The sequence below is a fragment of the Neophocaena asiaeorientalis genome, unplaced genomic scaffold, assembly GCF_003031525.2.
Source record: "Neophocaena asiaeorientalis asiaeorientalis breed wild unplaced genomic scaffold, Neophocaena_asiaeorientalis_V1.1 scaffold757, whole genome shotgun sequence".
In the NCBI taxonomy this organism is placed as follows: domain Eukaryota; kingdom Metazoa; phylum Chordata; class Mammalia; order Artiodactyla; family Phocoenidae; genus Neophocaena; species Neophocaena asiaeorientalis.
Genome location: NW_020172686.1, coordinates 901895 through 928126, shown reverse-complemented (window position 1 = coordinate 928126; position 26232 = coordinate 901895). Strand labels below are relative to the sequence as shown.

The 26232-nt window shown below is 52.2% G+C and overlaps 2 protein-coding genes across 3 annotated transcripts in view; one reads left to right on the top strand and one right to left on the bottom strand.

Moving 5' to 3' along the window:
• The first annotated feature begins 6 nt into the window (after window positions 1-6).
• Window positions 7-22308, top strand: ANKLE2 (ankyrin repeat and LEM domain containing 2). The gene is made up of 13 exons (XM_024739878.1): window positions 7-96; window positions 7191-7661; window positions 8632-8838; window positions 9872-10065; window positions 10142-10330; window positions 12874-12996; window positions 14604-14670; window positions 15879-16051; window positions 17424-17530; window positions 18379-18569; window positions 18870-19512; window positions 20059-20190; window positions 20476-22308. The coding sequence occupies exons 2-13, from the start codon at window positions 7196-7198 to the stop codon at window positions 20624-20626; spliced, it is 2643 nt and encodes an 880-aa protein (XP_024595646.1). The 5' UTR covers window positions 7-96; window positions 7191-7195; the 3' UTR covers window positions 20627-22308.
• Window positions 22309-23729: 1421 nt separating this feature from the next.
• Window positions 23730-26232, bottom strand: part of PGAM5 (PGAM family member 5, mitochondrial serine/threonine protein phosphatase) — a 6398-nt gene continuing 3895 nt past the window's right edge. For both annotated transcript variants that reach the window (XM_024739866.1, XM_024739865.1), the window contains exon 6: window positions 23730-24681. In XM_024739866.1, coding sequence (XP_024595634.1) covers window positions 24531-24681 — 151 coding nt within the window. In that variant the 3' untranslated portion in view covers window positions 23730-24530. The remainder of the gene's footprint in view (window positions 24682-26232) is intronic.

Here is a 26232-nt window from a genome sequence, read left to right as displayed (position 1 = left end):
TGGTGCGGCGGCTGGACAGGCGGCCGCGGGGCCTGGGCCGGAGCGGGCCCCCCGACCCGCCGCCCTGCGCGGCCGCGGGCCCAGTCCCTGATCCAGGTAAGGCCGGTCCGCCGGTGGGCCCGCGCCCCTCCCCGGCCTGGATCCTCAGCCCCCTCTTCCCCAGCCCGGGCCCCCCTGGGCTTCCGCACCCCTCCCCTCCCGCCTCCCGGGGCTCTCCTCCCCGGCCTGAGTCGGGAGTTCTGGGAAAAGACCTGGAGTAAAAGTCACGAGTCCTCCGCGCACAGACAGTGGGAGAGAGTAGAGGATGGGAGGATGGGAGCCTGGGTACCGCGTCTGTGCGCAGTTTTGCTTGTTTGACCCCCTGATTTGACTGAGAAGACCGTGTGCGCCCTGCGCGCATCCGGAACGCGCCTTCGTTCCGTTTTCATTCACCCTCTTACCCGCAAGTCTGGTTTCTTCCTGGAGGATAAGCAAGAGCTCCTCAAGTACCCTGATAAGAAGATGAAATTTTATTAGCAGAAAGCATAGTTGATGACCCACCTTGAACTCTCAGGGCTAAAGCCGTCCTTATGGGTGACTTAGTTTTTACAGCTGAGGACACAGGCTCCAGGAAGGTCCTGCTCGGCAAAGATGACACAGGTCCAAGGCAGAAGCCAGGTGGGGACGTAGGCCTGTTGACACGAGGTCCAGCTTGCCTTCCAACCTGTTGAGATGCTGATTGTCCTACCTTCTCTCATCCCCTTAAGAAGGTTTCAGGTGGTACTTTTAGGAAACAGCATGCTCAGTTGTCCAGTTACACTGTCGACACCGTGCCAGAGAACCCAGCACAGGACGCCAGAGTCGAAAGGCTTGCAGACCCTAAAGCTAAAGGACGTGTGAGGCCAGTGGGGTCTGGGGCTACGAGATTAGAGTTTCGAGTGCCTTATTCATTAAATTCTTTTTTAATTTTTAGCTTTCATTTCTAAGTCATTAATACAGAGCAAATAAACACATGTGAAAAGATGTTCGACATCACCAGCCAGTAGTGAAATACAAATCGAACTTACAGTGAGATATCACCACACACCTATGAGAATGGCTAAGATGAAAAATACCGACGACATTTGGTAATGCTGGTGGAAATGCTGAGAAACTGGGTCTCATTTACTGCTGGTAGAAATTTTAAAGGTGCAGCCATTCTGAGGTCAGACTGCCAGTTTCTCAAATAGTTGAACCTGTACTGCACTCCTGCGCGTTATCCTAGAAGGACGAAAACTTATTTTCACACAAAAACCCATATGCGATTGTTTATAGCTTTATTTGTAATTGCCAAGAACTGGAAACAGCCCAGTTGTGTCTCGAGGGGTGAATGGTAAAACTGGTACCTCCGAGCTGTGGAATGCTGCTCAGCAGTGAGGCAGAACTGTTGATCCGTCAGCAGCTTGGGTGGAGCTCAAGGGCATTACGCTGAGTGAAAAAAGCCGGTCTCAAAAAGTCTGTAGTGTACAATTCCATTTATGTAACATTCTTGAAATGGAAGTATTATAACGACAGAGGACAAGTCAGTGGTCGCCGAGGGTAGGGGACAGTGGCGGAGGTTGGACATGACAGTAAAAGGTCAGCAGGAGGGAGACCTTTGTGCTGATGGAACGGTTCAGGAACCAGTCGTGTCCATGTGAAGCTCTACATGTGATAAACGATCATGGAATTACATACAGAGACCCACAAGAGGAGAGTGACTGCAGAACCTGGTGAGGCCACGGTCTAGTCCGCTATGCTGCGCCAGGGTCAGCTGCCTGGTTTGGATGACGCACTGCCGTGTTTACGGCGTGCCACTGAGGGAAGCCACGTGATGGGGCCACAGGACCTCTCTGTACTGTTTTTCAACTTCTTATGTTTATTATTATTACAAAATAAACAGTTAAAGAAATCCACTTAGGTTCCCCAGCGTTAGTATCTTACATAATCACTACAAGTAGGAGAGCCAGGAAGTATTATCCAGTCTGCAGTCCTACCTCAGTTTCCTATACCTGTACCTTTACATCTCTGTCTTCTATCTATCAGTCCGTGGATGGAGGTCTGGCAGACACTTCAAATTCCAGCCCAGGGTCAGCAAACTGTGGCCCACGGGCCAGATCCTGCCCGCACCTGTTTTTGGAACACAGCCATATTCTTCCTTCTGTGGCTCTTGAGTGTTTGGGGGGACTTAGGCTCACAAAGACTCAAAATTTACTCCCCAGCCCTTTACAGAAGTTTGCTGAAGGCTTCTCCCTTCTCAGTGAGGAGACTGGCTCTCATTAGTCACAGTATATACAATTATTTGCTGGTTCCTAGAGCACACATAAGATAGCTTCGGAATTGCTCACCTATACCACTGTGAAAACCCACCTGCCAGCTAGAGTATAGTGTTTGTCTGTCCTTCCTCTGTCTTTACCCTTAGAGGACGTGGTCGCGTGCTGTTATCTTTCAGTTAGTACGTTCCTTCTCCCCCACTCATTATGATACGAACTTGTAACACCCTTGAGCGAATTTGTTTTGGTTTGCATTCCACTTGGGGGTCTCCCCCTGTCTATTTGTTTATCCACGTATTTTTTGTGTATGTGAATTAAACATGCTTCTAAAGGTCAGAACATGTAAAGGCGTATTCAGAAGTGCTGCTCCCCCTGCCCTCTGTCCTTACTGTCTGGTTCACACCCTCCCCTGAAGCTAAGCAGTCTCATTATTTTCTGCTTTATCCTTTGTTTCTTTTCCACACGTGAGCAGATACTTGTTTATTGTATTAAGAATATTAGTAACAGGGTGTCCCTGGTGGCGCAGCGGTTAAGAATCCACCTGCCAATGCCTGGGACGTGGGTTCGAGCCCTGGTCCGGGAAGATCCCACGTGCCGCGGAGGAACTAATAAGCCCGTGCTCCACAACTACTGAGCCTGCAAGCCACAACTACTAAGCCCACGTGCCACAATTACTGAAGTCCGCGTGTCTAGAGCCCACGCACCACAAGGAAGAGCAGCCCCCACTAGCCGCAATTAGAGAAAGCCCCGCACACAGCAACGAAGACCCAATGCAGCCAAAAATTAAAAAAAAAAAAAGAATATTAGAAACAGAGTGTACACGTTGGTCTTTATTCAAGTTGACTTTCTAGCACGCTGTGTATTCTCCAAGGCTGATAAGTCTGTATTACTTGATAACTTCGTAGCCCTAACTGACATTAATGGATAATTTGTCAGTGTCAAACACATCCATTATTTTATCTAATTCTCATTACAAGCTAAGAAGTAGAGCTGTTGTTATGTCTTTTTTATGGATGAGGAAACTGTGGCTTAGAGTTACATAACTTGCCCAAGCTCACCCAGTTAGTGATATAATGTAATGTAATTGTTCCATTTAGGGCTTGCTTGATTACAAGGACAGAACCCCCTCAGACTAGCCTGTCTTAAAAAGGTAGCTTTTAGGACTTCCCTGGTGGTGCAGTGGTTAAGAATCTGCCTGCCAATGTAGGGGACATGGGTTCGAGCTCTGGTTTGGAAGGATATCCCAGGTGCCACAGAGCAACTAAGCCCGTGCGCCACAACTACTGAGCCTGCGCTCTAGAGCCCGCGAGCCACAACTACTGAAGCCCGCGTGCCTAGCGCCCGTGCTCTGCAACAAGAGAAGCCACCACAATGAGAAGCCCGCGCACCGCAACGAAGAGTGGCCCCTGCTCGCTTCAACTAGAGAAAAGCCCACTTGCAGCAATGAAGACCCAACGCAGCCATAAATAAATAAATAAATTAATTAATTAATTTACTGGGGGAAAAGGTAGCTTTTGAGTAAACACACAGGGAGGGTATGCAGAAGAGAATATTACCAGGATCGGGTGGATTCCTCTCTGTTTATTCCTAGCATCTGCCCTAGTCGCCCCTACCCCTCAGACTTTGCCTTGCATGTGGCTTCAGCCTGTCCTGTACCTTTCATATCAGTTCCTTATCACTTCTGTTGCCCTTATGCCCAGTATTCAGAGACTACCCTTAGGGGTGCTCCCCGAGTGGAATCCTGTGGTCAGTTGGCCTCCCCCTTCATGTTCTTTGGCAGCTCTAGAGGGGGCTGTGCAACGCATTCACTGTTTAAAATAAGTAATAGCCATTTTTGAAATCTTGGAGGGGGTAGGGTGGTATCATCATAAAAAGTTATTAAAAAAGAAATATGCAGAAATTTCCATCATCCAGCTGCAAGTATTAGGTATTAGTATTTTGTGAGTCTTGTTTTACCTGTCACTGCCCCCTCTGTTTTGCTCTCCTGGAGTAATTTAAAGCCAATCCTGGGATATCCTATAATTTCATCTGTAAACACGTCCTAAAAGCCTCTACTCCAGCTTCACTGATACACAGTATTAACACGTCCGGTTCTTTCTTGATCGCCTCTTCAAGTCTGTCTTCTTTCTCACCTGTCTTTCAATCTCTGTTGTTACTCAGATCCCATTCTTGGCTTACCGGCCATGTGTGTTCCTTGTTATCCCTGGGTTATAACCACCGCCTCTGGGCTCATGACTCCCGGAGCTGTTTTTCTCACTCTGAGCTTATCGTCTGAATCTCAGACTTGAAAATCAGAACGCCCACGTGATGTGCAGTGGGTGTTTCTAATGCTCAGCGCTTAAACCCCCGTTTGTTCTTTCATATTCTCTGTCTTGGGCAGAATCTCTTTCTAAACCCCCGTTTGTTCTTCCATATTCTCTGTCTTGGGCAGAATCTCTTTCTAAACCCCCGTTTGTTCTTCCATATTCTCTGTCTTGGGCAGAATCTCTTTCTAAGCATCCAGGCTGGAAACCTAGGTATTATCGTAGGCTGACTGCAATCCCTCAGACACCACCCCCCGCCCCGCCACCGACCCCAGCATCTAATCTGTGGTCGAGACATCCTTTTTCTCTAGTCTGAGCGCTCATCTCCAGCCCCATTAACTGCAGCAGTGGCCTGAACCCTGTCATTTCCTACCTTCTCCCCAATTCTGGCTGACCATGCTTAAACCTCTACCCCATAGATTTAACTGCTCTTTCTGTAAATATGTTGATTAAAGCTCCAGCTGCAGTTCACATCCACTTGCTTGGTGGCTGAAGAACTTGAACAAGTTAACTTAGCTTCTCTGATTTAGGATCTCCATCTGTAAAGCAGGAGTGAGCAGTGGTGAAAAATCTCCATGTGGAGTTATCGTGAATTTTAAATAATTTCGTGCAGGCAGGGTGCTTAGGACAGAACCAGGCATGTGGGAAGCCCCCCAGACGTTAAACATTAGCTGTTTGTTTTCAGTATTAGCAAAATGACTGTGGAGCTATCTGTATGCTCTTCTGTTTAAATCTTTGCATAATTTCTCATGACTTGTGAAATAAAGTGCAAATGTATCCGTAGGATAACTTTGTGCAGTTGGAGTTTTGACGCATGTTATCCAGTTGCTTTCCTGGGGATTTGTTCCTAATCACACTGCAGGTGACAGCTGATGGGTGTGCCTGTTTCCCCAGCATGCTGACCTCCCTAGAACGTTGGTGTGATCAGATCACGTCATGACACTGGGCTGTAAGATTCTTATCCGAATGAACCAGACACTGCCTATCTTAATCTTGTTTAGATTGTTATAAATCCAGAAACAAAAACCTAATGAAAATTCTCACAGAAAGTTCATAGACTCCAGAGAATATGGGGAGATAGTGGATTGAAATGAAACTTTGAAGCCAGCTTTTTTTTTTTTGGCTGTGCCACAAGGCTTGCAGGATCTTAGTTCCACGACTAGGGATTGAACCCCCTGCAATGGAAGCATGGAGTCCTAACCACTGTACCGGCAGGGAATTCCCTGAAGCGAGCGTTTTTGCCACTTTTTAAAAATTGAAGTATAGTTGATTTACAATATCATATTAGGTTCAGGTTACAGCATAGTGATTCAGTATTTTTAGATTGTACTCCATTAAAAGTTAAAGTTATTACAAGATAATGGCTATAATTTCCTGTGCTGTACAATCTATCCTCGTTCCTTGTCTAGTTTATACATAGACATCTCTTAATCCCATACCCCTATCTTGCCCCTCCCCTCTCTTCTCTCCCCACTGGTAACCACCAGGTCCCTAAATCTGTGAGTCTGTTTCTTTTTTGTTGTATTCACTAGTTGGTTTTATTTTTTAGATTCCACACATTCGTGATTCCACACAGTACTTGTCTTTCTCTGTCTGACTTACTTCACTTAGCATAATACCCTCCTTGTCCGTCCATGTTGCCGCCAGTGAATGGCAGGATTTCATTCTTTTTTATAGCTGAGTAGTATTCCATTGTGTGTACTCGCCACATCTTTATCCGTTGATCTGTTGATGGCCGCTTAGGTGGCTTCCGTGTCTTGGCTATTGTAAATAATGCTGCTGTGAACACAGGGGTGCACATAGTTTTTCAAATTAATGTTTTTGTTTTCTTTCTAAGAGTGGAATTGCTGGATCATATAGTAGTTCTATCTATCTATCTATTTATTTAATTTGGCTGCATCGGTCTTAGCTGCAGCACTTGGGATCTTTGTTGCAGCATGTGGGACCTTTCGTTGCGGTGCATAGGCTTCTCTCTAGTTGTGGCGTGAGGGCTCTAGAGTGCATGGGCTTAGTTGCCTGGCGGCATGTGGGATCTTAGTTCCCTGACCAGGGATTGAACCCACATCCCCTGCATTGGAAGGCGGCTTCTTAACCACTGGACCACCAGGGAAGTCCCTATTTTTAGTTTTTTAAGGAACCTCCATAGTATCCTCCATAGTGGCTGCACCAATTTACGTTCCCACCAACAGTGCAAGAGGGTTCCCTTTTCTCCACACCCTCTCCAGCATTTATCATTTGTAGGCTTTTTAATGATGGCCGTTCTGACCAGTGTGAGGTGATATCTCATTGTGGTTTTGACTTGAATTTCTCTAATAATTAGTGATGTTGAGTACCTTTGCATGTGCCTGTTGGCCATCTGTATGTCTTCTTTGGAGGACTGTCTATTCAGGTCTTCACCTCCTTGGTTAAGTTTATTCCTAGGCATTTTATTCTTTTTGATGTGATTTTAAACGGGATTTATTTTTTACTTTTTCTTTCTGGTAGTTCATTATCAGTGTATAAAAAAGTTACAGATTTCTGTGCATTAATCTTGCATCCTGCAACTTTGCTGAATTCGTTTAAGAGAAGATGTACTTTACTACAGCCATCAGATTGATTTTTGTTGTCTTGGGCCTAGGTGAAATGACAATGGATACCATCTTGGCTCGATTGAAACTCCTGAATCCAGATGACCTTAGAGAAGAAGTTATCAAAGCTGGATTGAAATGTGGACCCATTACATCAACCACAAGGTTTATTTTTGAGAAAAAGTTGGCTCGGGCTTTATTAGAGCACAGTACACTGCCTTCCCACCCTCCAGACCACGCCACTGCAGGTGCCCCAGCCCTGGGCCAGGACACACAAAGGGTTGTGAAGTCTGCGGTAGGGAGCCCGGCTGAGCGGGTCAGCTTTTCTGAAGACAGAGATTTTGGTTATAGTGTGGGCTTGAATCCTCCGGAGGAAGATGCCGTGACGTCTGAGACCTGCTCAGTGCCCTTCAGTGCCTTGGCCGGGGTCGGCAGCCACCAAGCCATGCTGCGGGCCTCTGCAGAGCCGCCTCTATACTATGGGGTGTGCCCAGCCTACGAGGACGCCCCGGCGAGAAATGGTAATGTGACCAGCGCCGTGGTTCTTACACAGGTGGTGCGTGGACAGCAGGGGGAGAGGGGTTTTGAAAATCACAGACTACAGAGGAGAAGAAAGAAGACTTTAATCACCATAATCTCATCACTCCAAATTAACCATTGTTAGCATTTTTATATAGAATGTTCCTGAATTTTTTGTAAATCTATATGGAAAGTTTTAGAAATTAAGAAAATTGGATTCTATGGGGATATACTTCACTTACAAATATTTACGGGCTGGCTCCATTTTTTGATTAACCATCTCCCTCCCTTTTTTTAAAATAAATTTGTTTATTCATTCATGTATTTATTTTTGGCTGCATCGGGTCTTCGTTGCTGCACACAGGCTTTCTCTAGTTGCGGCGAGCGGGGGCTGCTCTTCATTGCAGTGCGCGGGCTTCTCATTGCGGTGGCTTCTCTTGTTGCGGAGCACGGGCTCTAGGCATGTGGACTCAGTAGTTGTGGCTCGCGGGCCCTAGAGCGCAGGCTCAGTAGTTGTGGCGCATGGGCTTAGTTGCCCCACGGCCTGTGGGATCTTACTTCCCTGACCAGGGATCAAACCCACATCCTCTGCATTGGAAGGCAGATTCTTAACCACTGGACCACCAGGGAAGTCCCTAGTCATAGTTTTTTACTTACTTTTTAAAATTATTTTTATTTAGATCGTTGGTCCAAAAATTTTATTTTTTGGTATGGAATAGTGTCCTTGGATATAAAAACTACATATGCAGGTACAAAATATGTATCATTTATATCCACGTACATACATATGATCAAAGTTATTGTGTTCTTTTCACTGACTAAAGCCTTTTTTCTTGAAGATTAAAACTCTGAAATATTAATAAGAGAAAAACCAGACCACTGGCTAACAGTCGTTAGTTACCAAACCCAGGGCTTCAAGTGTGAACTAAGTGACATTGGCTGCAGTTCCTCGTTTCTGCTTTTCCCACACAGAAAGGATTCATGTTTATGAAGACAAGAAGGAAGCCTTGCAAGCTGTCAAAATGATCAAAGGATCCCGATTTAAGGCTTTTACAAGCAGAGAAGATGCAGAGAAATTTGCTAGAGGAACTTGTGATTATTTCCCTTCTCCAAGCAAAAGCTCTTCACCACTTTCTCCTGTGAAAACAGTGCCGCTCTTTAGCAGTGGTGGGTTAAGAGGTAAATTGTCTGGCATTACTGTCAGATTTACTCCTGGGTATTTTGTTCCCTCCTTCCTGGTAACTAGTTCTCTCCACCTTTGAGAGCAGTCCGGTTTGCTGGGAACAGAGAGCTGAGGCCCAGGCCGTGGAGCAGCTGGAGGAGGGTGGGTCAGTAGGCTGGTCTGGGTGGAGGTAGCAGGGGCCAAGTGGGTCAGGCAGCTGCTGAGGGGACCGTGGGAGAAGCCGCGAAAGGGCCTCCATCGCCTTCTGTTCTGTCCCCTTTGTCACACTCTTGTCCCTGCGGCCTGTTGGGTTCAGGGCCTTTTTAGGTGCTGAGACCTTTCTCCTTCCCCCCGTGAAGCTACACCTCCTTCTAGGACTGTGGCACCTGCTTGGCTGCAGACGATTCTGTGGTGGCTGAACCGTCCAGCCAGAAAGCTGGCCAGCGCCACTCCCAGCTCAGGACCAGGGTCTTGTGAGGGGCCTTTGCTGTCAGCATCGTACAGAACCCCGGCATCCCAGCGTCGTCTGGTCCCCTCCGCTCCATGGGCTCACGGCTGCTCTGCTACCCAGGCTGGCTGGGGCTCCCGAGGATGCGCCTTTCCTTGCAGACGGTTGGCCTTGGATCGAGAGTCCGTGTGCCACCTCACGGAGGCCAGAGTGATTTGGGGCGCTTAGAGGCCCCTCACACTTGGTGAAGGTTCCTCAAGATAGCCTTCCTACCTCCGCAGGTGTCGTGATTCGGCAGAAGTCCCTCCTGGCTCCCTGCCTTTCTGGGGGTGCTCCTGGCTCTTGGAAGGCCCCTCGCGAGTGTGGGTGGCGTCCTGGCCGCGTGCCCTCGCACTCCTCCCCCGCCTTCTCCGCAGAGCCCTTCCCTCACTGTCGCGGGCTGGAACACACGTCCGTCTGCTGTGGATCATATTGTTTCTTACTTTTCACTGCAACGAGATCGTCAGCCTCTGTGGGAAAGATTTTTCTTGCCCTCAGTGAAGCACATAGTGGATGATGAGAAAAGGTGAACTTAAATGTTCTCAAATTCTGTCTCTTAACAGATGGGTTGTACTTGTCTGATTCAGAAACAGCAAGCAAAGAGCGAGCAAACAGTTATAAAAGTCCTCGTACACAAGATCTCACGGCCAGACTTCGGAAAGCTGTGGAGAAGGGAGAGGAAGACGCCTTTTCCGACCTTATCTGGAGTAATCCCCGGTATCTGATTGGTTCGGGGGACAACCCGACCATCGTACAGGTAAGCCTGCTTCCAGCATTTAGCATCAAGACCGCGGTGATGAAAGTGAAGCCCAGAATCTGTGGTCTTGTTCCAGGAAGGATGTCGGTACAACGTCATGCATGTTGCTGCCAAAGAGAACCAGGCTGCCCTGTGCCAGCTGACCCTGGAGACGCTGGAGAACCCCGAGTTTATGCGGCTCATGTACCCGGACGACGAGCCGCATATGCTGGAGAAACGCATCTGCTACGTGGTGGACCTGTACCTCAACACCCCTGACAGAGTGGTGCGCCTCGTAGCCGGGCTCAGGGTGGAAACAGTGTTTGGGTGTTTATTTACTGCGTCCCTGCACTGCGTCAGCTCAGAGGAGATGTGCGTTTGTTGAGGTCAGAGAGCTCAGAAAGATACGGTTGGACCCAGACCCGCTCACACGTGAGAAGTGCACCCGGCTGGCTGGCGCGCCGGGGTCCCAGCTGGGGTGGAGCCGTCCCCAGGACACGTCCCTCCTGGCCTTTGTTCAGAGAGTCCCAAGCTGATAGGAGGGTGGGCGAGTGCCACAAAGCTAAAGGGAGAAGGACGTAGAAAGGTTTTGGTGCCTTGTAGTCTAGTGTCCTAGATATGTCCTTCTTTAAATTTTTATTTCATTTATTTATTTATTTTGGCCGCGTCAGGTCTTAGTTGCGGCATGCGGGATCTTTCGTTGCGGTGCCCGAGCTTCTCTCTAGTTGTGGCATTGGGTTTTTCTCTGAGACGTGTGGGCTCAGTAGCTGCAGCACGCGGGATTCGTTGCCCCGTGGCACGTGGCATCTTAGCTCCCCGACCAGGGATCGAACCCACGTGCCCTGCATTGGAAGGCGAATTCTTTACCCCTGGACAACCAGGGAAGTTCCAGTGGGGAGATGGTGCACAAAGCTTAAGTAAGGATTCTTGAAACAGAAGAGTTTTTACATATTTATATGAGGGAAAACCCAGAGATGGCTGAGAACCAAGGATTGTTTCTGAGAGAAACCTAGGGGTGTGAGAAGTCGTGGTGGGCAGGAGAGGGAATTAAAAAAGCCTATTGTATTATTTCGTAACATACTGAATATGATACATTGAACCCTAGAACTGCAAGCAAGAAAAACTTTTCAGTTAGCAAGAAGGAAAAGGGGGAATGGAGATAAATTTGGCCATGCTAGCAAAATTAAAGAAGGGCATAAAGGAGAAAACGGTAGTTACATGAAAGCAATAGTAAGTGTGAAATAGGGCAGAAGGAACAAAATCCAAGTGTATGAGACTAAGTGTGAACACAGTAAGGCTGTACGACACTTCAGTCGGGAAGTGTAGCTCCTACACGCGATGAAGGACATGTACCCTGCGGGAAATACAGTCTTCTCTTAATGCCTGCAGCGCCTGTTGAAAATACGCATCTGTGGATCCACAGAGACCACTGAATAGATTCTTGAAACTAGATGTTACAGGTCACATCCCCTGACCATAGGCGCTAAGAGTAGGAATCGCTTCAAGCGCCTGGACTGTGTAGCAAGGCCGGGGGCTCCCCAGAGGGTGTGGTGTGGAGGAAAAGCGGGGTCACCAGGCGTGGCGGGAGGGCCCACAGCCCGCCGGCCGCATGGGAACGGGGCAGAGGCTGGGGTCACGTTGGCGGGGCTCGGAGTAGGTTAGAGAAGGACGTTGTGTGGGTGAGGGAGAGGGGTGGCCAGGAGGAAAGGGGTGTGGGGGGCATGTTGCGGTCTGATGCCCTGAACGCCGAGTGGACGCGGCCACCCCGATGTGCAGCGGCCCGGGCCCTGTGGGGCTGGCCGGGAGCTGCGCCGATGCTGGAGCCTGGGCCGCAGGGCTGGAGGCGACTCGGGTAGACCGTGGACCAGGAAGCGCCTGCCTGGAGCCTAGCTCTGCTCGTTCTTCCTGTGCCGTCTGCAGCTGTGGAAGGCCGGCCGGGGGTGCTGGCAGGGCCTGGGTGGCCCGCGGAGCCCCGGCGGCTGACTGTGTGGGAGAGGGAGTGGTGGTGCCGACAGGATGTTGAGGTAGTGAGATGCCCCTAGAAGGTGTGGAGCAGGGATCGGGGCCGGCCTGAGGGTATTTGCTTGCACAAGGCCCCCGGGGTCGCCTAGTGGAGTGGGGGCTGGAGCTGGGGGAGAAGCTCTGGGCGAATGCAGCGTGGCGTCCGGAGGAAGGGACCTGGGGGCTGGAACGTGCGGTGGCCGCAGGTGGACTTGAGCGGGTTCTGTTTGGGATGTGCTGCCTCTGAGCCTGAGGCTGTCCAGGTGAAGGTGCCGGAGGTGGTGGCTCCACAGCTCGGGGGCCTGCTGGTCTGCGGGCAGCCCGGGGAAGGATGCCACCAGGGGCAGGTCAGCACGGGAAAACCTCGTGAAGTCAGGAGGGGAGAGTTCCGTTTGCTGCAACATTAGCGACTAGAGAAAGTTCTGAGCACAGACCGGATCGTGGTCTTTGCTTCATTCTGGAGGTTGTCTTCATCTGTTTATTTTGCTTTTTGAACATTGATTTTAAGACATTGTACAGGGCCCTGAGTCGTTAAAGCTGCCGTTTGCTGAGCAGGTGTTACACCCTAGCTCTGTTGCAAGCTTCCCACAGGCACTAGACACGCAGGGACTGGGACGTTGTGCCGGGCTCACGCCCTGGAGTAAAGTGGGTGTGTGCCAGCAAGCCAGCTGCTTTTCAGTTATAAAAGCACTGTCTTTTTACAGTCTTTTATTTTTGAGTGTTTTTGTTTGATTGTTTTACTAAATACCTATTTTTACCTTAAAGCAACCTTAGGAAGCAAAAGAGTGTGTATAAGAAGTAAGTGTTCTTCCTTTTCATCTCTCTCAGGGCTACGACACACCATTGCATTTTGCTTGTAAGTTTGGAAACGCTGATGTGGTCAATGTGCTCTCTTCACACCCTTTGATTGTAAAAAACCCAAGAAATAAATATGATAAAACACCTGAAGATGTAAGTACCTATTAAAATGCTATTACTACATAGTGTTAGAAATGAAAATGCGTAAAATTACAGTCTGCGATCAGAGCTGTTGTGACCACTCGGGTAACTCTGTGTGACTGTGTTTGCCTTGTGGCACATCTTAGAACCCTCATTGTTGAGTAAGATGTACTCTGTGAAGAAGATGCCTCTGTAAAGCCAGGAGGGAGTGAACTGCCTGTTGGCTGCTTTTATTTTCCTGAAACTGGTGGTCAGGTTGTTCTCAGCAGCTCACTGTCTTTTGTCACGTTCCCTCTGTGAGTACTTCAGCTGACCAAGGTCAGAGAGAGCAGAGGAGGTGGCACTCATGCTGCTGCTGGTGAGAACGGTGGTGGTGAGGATGGCCCTGGTGAGGCTGATGGTGACTGGTTGATGGCTGGTGGAGATGGTGATGGTGGGGGGGTAACGTGCTGGTGAGGGTGCTGCCGCTGAAAGGTGCTGTCCTGAGCCCCTCCCGGTGCTCTCACCTGGCCTACACCAGCCTTAGGAAACAGGCCTTGTCATGGTCTGTCAGCAGTTGGGCACATGTGCCTTAGAGAGGGCAGAGGTGCCTCCTTGCAGTGAGGTGGAGAGGAGAGTGGGCCTGAAAAGAACTGGAAGATGGTTAATTTGTACCAGGCATTGGAATTGTGAGCTGGCCTGGACCTGCCAGCCCTTTGGAAGTAGAATCTGTAAGGTCCGATTCTGGCAGTGCCACTTCCTCTGTAGTTGCTAGGATTATGTAAGTCGTGCCCACTTCTGTAGAAAGTTTAGAATACAGGTAAAAAGGATAAAATTTACCGGACAATTCCGCAACTCAGAAATTACCATCATTTTGCATAAATCTGACTCAACTTTTTGTGTGCACGTGTATGTATATTTTCTCAATATAAAGTGCTATTTGGTAACACGTTTTTAGAGCGTTGGACATCTCTCACAATCAGTTACAGAATTTAAAAGAAAATACTTGCACTACTTGAAGGGTCCACTGTGCGGTTGTAGTTTGTTTCTGTCACAGGCTGGCAAGAGGTGGTAATTCTGTGGTTCCTTCCTTCTTATTTTAAGGTTATTGGTTCTTTTGTGTTTTTTTTTATTGTTTGTCGCTAAAATGTTCACAGTTCTCTAATGGCTGAGAACATCGATTCCTGTAGTTGCAAGAATAAAACTTGTGTTCGTGTTAGATGGGAGTTGTATATCAACCCAGCCAAACCATAGCAAACAGGCTCCTGGCCAGGGAGGCGCCCAGACCGAAGGTGCGGCCTGTCTGCATCTCTGCTCTGACTTGGTGGTGCACCTTAAGATTTCCTTTCCTTACAGAAAATTAGGAAATGGAGAGCAGCACGAAGAAAGAAGACAAAATTCGCCTGTAATCTCAGAGTTGGTTCTTCTTTGTCCTGGCCCCTCGGAGCCGTTACAGAACGAGAGGGAGGGTTACGCTGTTCCACACACATTTCTAACGTGGGCTTTATGAGATGCTCAGCATTGGGACACTACCCTTGTTTCACTGGCTTTACAACTTGCCTTTATGAAATCATTTTAATGATAAGAAGATGTGATCAATCAGATTTAGAGCGTTCACGTACTCTGTTTTTTTAAAACAGGTTATTTGTGAAAGAAGCAAAAATAAATCTGTGGAACTGAAGGAGCGGATTAGAGACTATTTAAAGGGTAAGTGGGGAGTGGGTGCCCGAGGTGCGGCCCACGGTGGGGGAAGTCCTGGGCGGCGTCTAGGCCAGGCCTTGTGTGCAGGAGTGAAGCGGGGGCTGCTGGGAGCCTCCAAGTCGCCCTGTGCTGCACCTCCCGCTCCTGAGAGACCGACTCGTCTGTCATTTGTCTGTTGCTCACGGCCTTGCCCCTCGACCTCCGCGGCCCTCTTCCTCGGGCACAGCCTGCAGGGCGGTGGGGAGGCGGGAGGGGCCTGCCTGGAGCCCCTCGGCCAGCCGGTCCCCCGCCCCTGCGGCCTCGCCGCCCCCGATCGCCACACTCCAGGCCAAGGGCCTTTCAGACCGTGGCCTGCGGGGCAGCGCTTCGCACTCGGCTTTCGGGGCCTGGCGCCTCTGGACCCAAGCTCCCGGCTCGCAGGCCACAGGGGCGCGAAGGCAGCCAGGGGCGGGAGGCATTTCCCAGCCCTTCCTCTGCCTTGTTTCCGGGCAGTTTGAGGAGTTGGCCCCACGCGCTGGATGGCCTGGCCTCGGATGCTTGAGGCTCTTCGGCCTCCCCCGTCTGCCCGTCCTTACTTCTCTCTCGGCTGCCATTCCTACCCGACTCCCCGTTGGTCTCCGTTTAGTGCAGGGGTCGGCCAGGCCTGTGGTGGCGCCCGGCGGCCACCACTGCCGCTCGCCCGATGTCTCTGGGCCTTTCCTGCCCCCCGCCCCATCCCTGTGGCTTCGCTGCCTTTCTTCTTTCCAGGTTATGATTCTAGGTCTGTTTGGAGACGGGTGTTCAATGATACAAAACTGTAACGTACAAAACAGAAGAGGGAGCTGGGGAGGGAGGGGGTCAAACGTGTCTTCTTTGTAATGTTCCTCTGCTTGGCTTCCGCTGCTCTGGTTCACAGGTCCTGCCTCGTAAGAACCTGGGGGTGAGCAGGTGTTTGCCGCCCCACCTCCTCTTCTCCTTCTTTTTACTTCCCCGCCGAGGAAGAACGCAGGGCTCGTTGTGTGCGGGAGTCCGGCGTGGACTGGCCTCTTGCCCGGGTCCTTTGGCTCCGGAGCGTGGCGGCCTTTTTATTCACCGTTAGCATCGCTGACTCGCGTGCAGAGCCCGTGGGGTAGCAAACTGCGCTGTTTCCCAGGCTGCTTCCTAGTTGCCTGACATCCACTGGGTGTAGGGCTGTCCACGCAGATGGTCCAGCCCTGGTGTGTTTCCTCTCCCAGGTCACTACTACGTGCCCCTCCTGAGGGCAGAGGACACGTCTTCTCCTGTGATCGGGGAGCTGTGGTCTTCAGACCACCCGGGCGAGGTCTCTCACATCGGCCACGGTGGAGGTGGCCCCAGAGACCCCGTTCTGACCCTGCGAGCCTTTGCAGGGCCCCTGAGTCCGTCCAAGGTGAGCATCTGTGGAAGCTTCTGGAATAGCTCCTGGCCATCCCACCAGCATGCTGGGTTGTTCCAGCCTTTTGCTTTGTGCTTGGTCCTGGAGACCAGGACCCCAGAGAGTTGTCAGTGAGGCTTCAGAACTTCCCTGGAGAAACGAGTGTCTTGACCCTGTTCTTTCTTCCTTTATTTATTTTTTAACATTTATTTACTTATTTTTAAATTTATTTTATTATTTTTATTTTATTTTTGGCTGTGTTGGGTCTTTGTTGCTGCACGTGGGCTTTCTCTAGTTGCGGGTAGCGGTGGCTTCTCTTGCTGTGGAGCACAGGCTCTAGGCACTGAGACTTCAGTAGTCGCGGCATGTGGGCTCAGTAGTTGTGGCTCGTGGGCTCTAGAGCACAGGTTCAGTAGTTGTGATGCACGGGCTTAGTTGCTCTACAGCACGTGGGATCTTCCCGCACCAGGGCTCAAACCCATGTCCCCTGCATTGGCAGGCGGATTCCTAACCACTGCACCACCAGGGAAGCCTGCCCCTGTTTTCATTAGCCAGGGCAGATATGTGATGAGCCGTGCTTCCGAGAAGCGAGGTTTACCTGGGCTAACGCTCCTCACACCAGCGTCACCTGACTCCCCTCCCCCAAGTGCCCATGGCCCTTCGCACACCATATTGCCCAGGTGGCTAGGCTGTCCGTTCCAGGGTCCTTGGATTTGTACTGTCACTAGGAAACTTCCATTTGCAGACTCCGGTGTTCACCTTCCAGACTGAGGTACTTCATACACTGACCTGTATATAATCTTTCCTCTTAAAAGTAAGTTGTGGGCTTCCCTGGTGGCGCAGTGGTTGAGAGTCCGCCTGCCGACGCAGGGGATGCGGGTTCGTGCCCCGGTCCAGGAAGATCCCACATGCCACGGAGCGGCTGGACCCGTGAGCCATGGCCGCTGAGCCTGCGTGTCCAGAGCCTGTGCTCCGCGACGGGAGAGGCTGCAACAGTGAGAGGCCCGCGTACCGCCAAAAAAAAAAAAAAAAGAATAGAAAGTTGTAACTATCGATAGTTAGTTCTCTGAAACTATAAAAACGTTAGGATTAGATTCAGCTGCATGAAATACCGAAAGCACAAATATTTATTTTCCTGTCATGTGATGGGAAGGTGACTCAAGGCCCTTGGGGTGACAGCTCTGCAGTGTCTCCCTCGGGGCCTCCTGGGTCAGCTCTGATCCTCAGCCCAGCCCAGGCCTTGCCAGGGTCCCTCCTGGCCTCACCGGGACGCAGCCACGGCCCCTTAGCTCCAGGGCAGGTGGGCATGTTGCCCGCGCTGGGTTGGTGGGGGAGGGCTGCCTGGTGACATGGATGCCTAGCGCAGCCCAACACACTTCTGTTCTAGGCAGAAGATTTTCGCCGACTCTGGAAAACCCCGCCTCGAGAGAAAGCGGGCTTCTTCCACAGCGTCAGGAAGTCTGATCCGGAGAGAGGCATCGAGAGAGTGGGAAGGTACTTAAAGGGCACAGAGTGACAGAGGGCCGAGTGCTGGTGTCACCTCGCATGCTGTGCCCTTGTGTGCTGACCGGGGCTTTCAAAACAGCAGTTCCCAGAGAGCGTTGACTGGAGACTTTTAAGGCCTTTTCACTAAGGTCTAATTCCTTGCGAACGTGCCCCCTGCAGCTTGTGCGGCAAAAGTCTCCGTTAAAACAGTCCCTCCCGGGGGTGGGGTGGCCGAGGGGCATGACAGTGTGTGGGAGGAGGTGCCGCACAGCCATGGAGACGATCAAACACAAGAGGGGGGCGTGGCCAGAAGCTGCTAGTGAAAGAAGCCCCTGAAAAGTGTGTTTTCCACAGTTCAGAAGCTAATTTACAGTGTGAGCAAATAAAGCTTAATTGAATCATTTTAGAACTTTTTCTCAAAATATGTGCCCAGCTTTAGGTTTATGACTTGAAAGTGAAAAGGACCTCTAAATGTTCACGTCTGGCCCAAACCCGAATCATCTCCGACTTTGTACGGTTTCATGAGAACCGAAATGTCCTCTGTTAGTGGAGTTTTACCGTTTGCCCTTTTTTTGATGGCTCGTGAGTGTCGGTGTGAGTGCTACACTTCGGCTGGCGTCTCCTTTCTCCCCGTGACCCTGGCTTGCTCTGTAACAGGGTCTTACCCAGTGAGGGAGCGCTGCTTCAGGAAGTGGAGTGCACTAATTCAGCCCCAAATTTAGGATAAGGTGGAATTGTAGCCACGGTTGCAGGTGCCGTTTTGGCACTTCCAGTGTCAAATGGCCCTTTTCTGTTCAGTTAGTTCTGTGAGTTTTTCTTCTGGTCTCACAACTGGTTAATTTGCTTTATTCTTACAGGCAGCTGGCTCATGAGCTGGGGTATCCCTGGGTCGAATACTGGGACTTTCTGGGCTGTTTTGTTGATCTGTCTTCCCAGGCGGGCCTGCAAAAACTAGAAGAATATCTCACCCAGCAGGAAGTGGGCAAAAAGCCCCAGCAAGACATGGGAGAAAATGCAGCCTGTCTGCAGGAGGACGCCTCAGCCCTCGGTAAGAACATGCAGTGTGTCCGCGGCCGGCGGGACTGGCAGCCCGTCCTGTGGCCGCATCCGTGGCAACCAGCCGGCTTCCTTCTCCTTTTCCTGCCTGTGAGGGGGAACAGCTGGGCCTGGAGCCTGGCATTCTGTCTGCGGGCTCCTGCTTGCCTTTCCCAAGGCATGTTGCAAGTGGTTTTCTGTCGTGGAATCTGAGGAGGGAGGAGGCTTGGAATGCAGGAGTGACTCATCGCAGGGTTTGCGCTGTGCGGGGTGACACCCCACAGCCCCCATCCATACCGTCTCTCCCTCACAGGCCGTCACGGGAAGTGCAGCAATTCCATCTCCGTGAGGGCGTTTCTAGATGAAGATGATGACATGAGCTTGGAAGAGATCAAAAACCGGCAAAACACAGCCCGAAACAACACCCAGCCCACGGTGGCTGCTTTTGGAGACTCGGGGTGTGACATCCTTCCCTTGGAGCAGAAGACAGACCTCATAGAAGCCTCAGCCCCGACCAGTCCCCGCAGCAGCAAAAATGGGTTTTGCAGCCCCCCGAGTGACAGCAAGACCCTGGGTGGGAAGAGGCCAAAGGCCCCAAGTGGGCAGGATGCCTTCCTGTCACCTGTCTCCGGCTTGACTGTGGAGTTTGATAAACTGAATTTGCAGAATCTACAAAGTAGCTTTTCTAATAAGACACCCCGTCCAACTGTGAAAACTAGAGATAAGAGGATCCTGACATCAAGCGTGAACACAGCAGAAAGTGACACGTTAGGACCTCTTGCTGCTGACAAACTCGGGAATGACCAAGGAAGGACAGAGCACGGAATGTCAGCTGGAATGGCTGACATGTGCCTGGACCCTGACAGTCCCACACAAGAGGCCCGTCACCGTGGCAGTTCTGAGCCCTCGGGGGTCCCTGCCTCGAAGGAGTCCGTCCAGAGCCTCTTCCTTTTTGGGTATGAGTCGGGAAGCACACACACGTCGAGGGGCAGTGGGCACGGGTGCCACTGTGTGATTCCCGGACGGTTCCCTCCACCCTGGCCTGCCTGACGGGCACTCGTGGTTCCGTCTCCCTCGCGAGTCTGTATGGCTCCTCGGGTGTCCTCCAGGCCGGTGGGAGACAGCGGTCTCCTTGCTCACTCGTCCTTGCAGCCGCTGTGCTTCCCACAATCACTGAGCTGTCCTGTGGGTTTAGTTTGTTTTTGGAAGAAAGGTCGTCTTGGGGTCGGTCTCAGTTGCCCGGCCAATGGCCCGTCCCACCTTCTGCTCCATCATCCTGGAGGGGGTACGCAGAGTGCATCTTCCCAGCAGGGCCGGGGCCGGGGTCTCCTCCCGCGGGCAGTGCGTCCCCCCGCTGCCTGGAGGTCGGCCGGACCGCCGGAGCCTGCGGTGGGGGTGCTGGGTCCTCACACACGCCTCTGTTGCTCTGCTGGTTCTGAAGGGGGCCGTGGCGCCGGGTGCGTGTGTGGTCACGGCTGTTCTGCTTCTCTCGCACCTTCTAGAGAAGAGCCGTCAAAACTGGATCGCGATGTTCTGGCGGCCCTGGAGTGTGCGGACGTGGACCCTCACCAGTACCCGGCCCTGCACAGGTGGAGGAGTGCCGTGCTGCGTTACTCGCCCGCGGACAGACAGAGGTACCCGCGGCCCGGCGGACGGTGTCGCCAGGTTCACGGGGGAGCTCCCCGCCCTGTGGCCGGGGGTGGCGGAGCAGAAGGGGTGCTGCTGGGAGCTGAGGGGGGTGGGGCGGGGCGGCCAGGGTTCCGCTCCGGTCCCGCGCCCCTCGTGCGGGACGCAGTAGTGTGAGCTCGCAGTCACGTGGGAGGCACCTCCTCCTGGAGCCCCAGCGGTCCCCCGGGTCTGTGGCCTCCGCTCTCCCCACCCCGCCGTCCCTGCTGACCGCCCGTTCTCGGTTTCCTCAGCTGGCCCAGCCCCTCGCTGAAAGGGAAGGTGAAGTCTCAGCTGCTGGACATCGGTGGCCCTCCTAGCGGCGGCAGCCCCGGGCGCTACAGCCCCGCTCGCAGGGGCCACCTCCACCGGATGGCGCGCCTGGCCCAGCTCGCCGCCTTGTAGGGCCCGTGCGCGCTGCTGGGGCTGTCAGCTTGTTCTTTGGGTTTAAAAAAAAAAAAGCAAAAGGAAAAAAGGAACAAGGAAAGGTAATGTGTTTATTGCTAAAGTTTCACCCAAAGAAAGAATATCAGTCCTCATTTAGAGGGTAAAAGAATTTTAGAAGATGCAGGTGTCCTGTATAAAATGTCGCTTTCTGATATTTGGAGAGAAGTGGGTGAAAGCAAACTCAGACGCAGATTTCCCAGAAACCGTCAGTGTGGTGGCAACAGGCTCCAGTTAGCTGCCCCAGGGGCACAGGAGGGCGCCAGAGAGGCCGGGGCGCCCCGCGGGCCCCGGTCCCCCGAGAGTAGCTGCACTCACTTCAGCTCTGTTCCTAAAACACAGGTGACTTTCGTGCCTCTTCCTTTCCTGGGGAGGGTCTTTGACCTCCTGGCTCGTGACAGAAAAGCCTCTCTGCTTTGCTGGTCAGCCCCGCTGGTTAGACAGTGGCGAGGTGGGCATCCAGGAGTTGAACGAGCCTTAACGTGTTGGAGACTTGCAGCGACACAGGTTGAGTCATTTAAGTGAGTGACCAGAGGATGAAACTAGCTTTTCTCTTGGAAAAAATCTAGCCGTTGGGAGCCATGCAAATAGTCACACACAGCTCCCTCACCAGCAGTCGCTGGAAGGTGATTTCCTTTTCACCAGCACTTGACCTTTCACAGTGCACCTTATTTAGCTGCCAGTACAGTGGTAATAAAATAATCTGAAAGGCGTTGCCTAGTTTCGAAACGTACCCCCTATTTTAGAGCACATTCCAGTTGGATTTGCTTTATGAAAGAGCATTGCGTTTTGGTACAGAAAAGAAAGGTTTACTCTGGAGGACGTATCTGATCCCAGCTCCGTTCCTTTAGTGCAGTTTGTCGCCCCTCCCCCTTGGCTGTACCTGCTGGAGGGTCTGTGCGCAGAGCTTTCTGTGCCAGGACGCTGCAGCCGAGCTGAGGGCTGTTTCTCTGGGTGTCACCGACGACTGCTCACAGCGGTGTTCTGGGGACACTGCCAGTGTTTTATCCAAAGTGAAGACTTCTAATGCTTCTGCGGAGTTCAGTGCCTTTTGTAAATCACTTTTGGTTTTCCCGAACTTACTTTTTGAGAATATACAGTGATAGGAAGTAGACGTGAGATTTTTTAGTTGTAAATATTCTGAATTTAAATTTATGTTAAAAAAAAAAAACAGAAACATTTCTTTCACACGGTAACGAAAGGCAGGTCAGGAATATTGGAACCAAGATTTGGATTTTAAAATTCAAAAGGTTGTTACACCGGGTGTTTTCACTTGTGTAGCAGACGACTTAAGTTTAAGACAGAAAAATACATTCTGTTCTAAAAACCAAATGGCATTTTTAAAAGACATCTCTATTCTCAAAGAAATCAGAACACAGATGTAGTCATAGTGATGATCTGTTTTGTCTAAAATTTGACCGTGCCGTCCTATGTATTTTTGTAAATATTCAGATGGAAGCTAAAGTGATTTGCCCGTATTTTGCAGACTTCTGCTCCTATTTTCTGAAGTTTAGGCCGCCTTTGACTGTTTCTCCATTTGTTTGTATAAGTTGGCCCCGGTTCCACTGAATGCATAGTCATGTGTCCTGGGGTGATTTTGTCTTTTTAAAACTACTTAATGAAATAAATTATTTTTAAAACCATGTGGTCATCATTCTGAGCTTTCAGGAAGACCTCTCTCGCCTGAGCCCAGGCAAAGTGTCCTTTTTAGCAAACTTTGAAGCAGTGTTTTGGTTAAACAGAACATGGATCTGAGAGTGGTTTATCTGCTGTTTGGGGCCCTTTCCTTCCTAACAACACGGGTTGTGAAAAACCTTGGCATCAGTTCAACTATCGAATATTTTACAACTGCCCTGGGAAATGGGGAGCCTTTTTCTGTGACATTGTCAGTGTGCCGTTTCTTCAGTTGGGAAGAGGTGACGGGAACCCTCTGAGCGGGGGGCGGCGGCTAAGGTGCCACGGGATGCATGCAGGCGGCTCCGGAAGGTTCCCCGCTCCTGGATCCAGACGGACCCTCTGGGATAGTGTTTGGATGTTTCCAGAGGCAGAGGCATTTGCAGCTCAGAGGGAACAGCCGTGGGGCGACTGCCTCGTCAGGCGTCCCCAGCCGGGTTTGCCCCCCCAGGCTGCTGGAACCATGCAGGTCTGTGTGCGCGCAAGGCCCGCAGGGAGGGGTTTCTTACACGTGCCCTCGGCCTCCTTCCTCAGCCGTCTCAAAAGAAAGAAAATATTTTGGAACCAACAGCAACGCGGTCAGTAGGAACCACTACCGTTCCCACTGCTGTCAGCTCAGGATCCCTCCTGTCACACGGGCTCTTGGGGTGGTTTTCCACCTTGGTCACACTTAGGATGACGTTCCCGACGTTTCAGAAGTTCTCGGTCATCTGTCCTACCTCGGGGCGGTTTCCAGTGCGACCTCCCTGGGCCCCTGTAACTAACTGACCCCGTCCAAACACCACTGTCCTGCTCCTGGGCTCCTTTCCTGTTTCTAAAATGCTGCCTTGCTTCTCAAAGGTCAAGTGTAAAGGGTGGCCACGCAAGCCCGAGGGTCCAGGGGCCCAGGGCTCGGCCGCGGGGCCTCACAGCGCCTGAGGCCAGACACGTGGTGCCGCCTCTGGCTTTTCTGGTCTCAGGCGTTAGCACAGCCCCCGGATAACTTGTCTGAACTATTTCGACAGAATGGTGTGTGCTTGCTGCTTTTACCTACCGAGCTCACTGTCCTGGGTCAGGGCCTCTCACTGAGGCCCCTGGTGGGCAGACACCCTGCAGAACTGCCAGCCCGGGGCGCACGAAATACTGGGGAAGGGGCTTTCTGCTCGGTCTGCCTCTGCAAGTTTGGGGCTGTCATGCTGCACAGGCTTCCCGCCTCCTTTAACACACTTTAACACACCCACAATCAGTACTCTGAAAAACCAGTAAAACACAACTTCATTCTGTAGCTATTTCCAAAATTGACAGAAATGGATCGAATATCCCAAGTAGTTGCACTGATTGCAGAAATGTTCATAACCACTTCACAGACGTCGTACTTCCTCCTAAATAAACGGAGATTTGGGATGGACAGTGTTATATCTAAATATTTTAATCCACAAGCATAAAAGATTAATAGCCACAGGCAAACAAGGACTGAACTGTCAGCCAGACACTTTATTGAAACAGGGCCCCTCCTGGTCCGTCACTGCCCAGCCCCTCCCACGAGAGCAGCAGGTCGAGTCACCTCCCTCACCCGCCAAGGTGCCCCTCCTCTGTGTCGGAAAGGCCTAGCAACACACGTGAGTTCAGATCCAACAGTGTCAGGGCTGTGTGACTCGGGAGTGAGAAATGGGTTTTCAAAACAAGAACCAGATGAGGAAAATCTTCAATCGATGAAAACTTAAGTGACAAAGAGTTCTAGGAAATGAAAACAGTGTAAAAAGCAGCGAAATAAGTTACGAATGGAAGAAGCGCTGGCGCCCACCTCCTCCTGCCTGACGGGCTCTGCTGACGGACAGCTCGCTGCGGCGTCCGCCGCGGCCCCTGTGGGGACGGCATCTGGGGGCCTCGTCCAGTCCCTGAAACAGGCCTGAAACAGGCCTGCTCGTTCCTGTTCCTGAAACAGGCTCATCCTGGTGGACGAGAGTGAGGCAAAGACACTGCAAGAGACGAAGCTGATCTGACCTGAGTGCTTCCCTTCTGCATCCTGGGCCAGAAGCTCAGCGCTGCAGCACTGCTTCGTGGATCCTCCTTCTCTCCGGCTGCTGCGCCCTGGAGCCCTGGCCCTGCGGCGCGGCCTGTGGGGGGGGCAGGGGAGGAGCCCGCGGTCTCGGTGGCACCCACACCAGGCCGGCATGGGGCTGAGGAGGAGAGCGGGGCCTCGAGGTGGCCCTCAGGAGCGAGAGATCTTGTCAGGAGGCATGAATCCCGTGTCCCCGAGGGTCCTGAGAGCCACTCGGCCATCTGGCCGGACTACCAGGTGGGTAATGCTGCCGTTGTTGAGGGAAAGGCGGAGCCAGCCTTCTGGAGGGAACTGCAGCGCCCTGGAGGAGAGAGCACAGGCTGGGAAGGGGCCCACCTCAGATGACAAGGCCTCAGGGGACTTCCCTGGGGCTGGGGCCAACACCTGCAAGTCCCTCCCATTTTCAAATGGGGTTTCTCAGAGGAAGGAACTGTCGGGTGGATGCCAACCCATCAATCAAACAAGGGGGAGGTAACAGCCCAGCCCCTCTGGGACGGGGGGACCAACCCAACTCGAGGCTTGCACGTGAGTCACAAACACACTAGTTAACAAATGCGTGCAACTGAGTGTGTTCTTCCAGTGTCACCAAAAGGGGACGGGGGCAGCCCACAACCCTGGAGCATTTCCATGCTCTTAATGCTTCTTAGGCACAGTTGGTATTTGCTGAAGAGCCCAGCAGGACTATGGCCTCCGTCCGAGCCACCGGACCCCTTTATGCCCCAGGACACTGGGGTGAACAAGCGGCATCCCTGTGGCTCACCATCAACTGGCACTCCCTCTGTTGAGAGTTTTGCCGACTTGAAGGATTAACTACCTACACGCTGATTTTTCAAGGCTCAGCGTCACCCTCACCGCTTTCAAAACTGCCCTAAGTTAGGGAGCAGAGCGCCCTCACGTGTACCGGGGGCACAGGCCGCTCCCGGCCCTGACGTCTCCGGCCGGCCCGCAGCACTGGGGTCAGTGCTGTCCCGGGATATGGCAGGACGCGTGTTCACACAGCCCCGAAGTCGCCCTGAGCGGCACACGGGCTCGGGCTGCCCGCGAAGCCCAGCCCCTCCTCCCAGCAGCTCTCAACCCGGCCGGGACCTGGCGCCGCAGCCTGCTCCCCCGGCGCAGGGCTGCTCGCCTCGGGCCACGCGGGCGGCTTCTGAGGGCAAGCGAACGGGCCCTCGTGAGAAGGGGGACCCCCTCAGCTCCTGAAGCACCTGCGGAGCACCTTCAATGGCCCCAGGGGAGGCTGGGTCCCCACTTCCACTAAGTGGGATGTGGTCAAACACGCGAGCACCCAGCTGGCCTTCCCAGGTCCAGGGCCCTCCGTGACTCTGCCTGGGGCTCAGCGCAGGCATCACTGTGAGGGCCCTGGACCTCTGGTGCCAGGACGAAGGGACCTGGTTGCCCCACGGACACAGGAGCCCCGCAGGAGCAGCTGAAGCTGCCAGGGACTAAGGCGCTTACGGGTTATCACCCTGCACAAAACAGACCCGTGGATCCTTTGTCACACACATTCCAATTAACAAACAAAGGGACATATGAAACCGTTAAGCAAACACCACGTGCAACCACGGGGGCAGGAGCCATCGACAGGTGCTGAAACCAGTTGGGGGACCTCAGGGAAACGGGCGCTCGCGTTGCCTCCTACAAAGTGGGACTTCGCAGCGGGAATGGCAGCGCACAGCGCCTAAACCAAGCGACCACGTCAGCATCGCCCGGGAAAGGCCGCCCACGGGGGCCACCTCAGTCTGGCCTGTTCCCAGCAAAAACATGCAGTCGTTAGAAAGCCGTTCTACCAGACCACCGGCTGGGCCTGGCGGGCACCATCAGACAAGAGGAGGGGGAGCCGCGCCTGGGGCAC

What these genes read in the sequence shown, in the direction of transcription:
- ANKLE2 (XM_024739878.1), top strand. Translation starts at nt 7,196, where the DNA reads ATGACAATGGATACCATCTTGGCTCGATTGAAACTCCTGAATCCAGAT. An exon ending in GGCCCCTGAGTCCGTCCAAG is followed by an intron (nt 16,052 to 17,423) that starts GTGAGCATCTGT and finishes CTTCTGTTCTAG; the next exon opens with GCAGAAGATTTTCGCCGACT. An exon ending in GGCATCGAGAGAGTGGGAAG is followed by an intron (nt 17,531 to 18,378) that starts GTACTTAAAGGG and finishes TTATTCTTACAG; the next exon opens with GCAGCTGGCTCATGAGCTGG.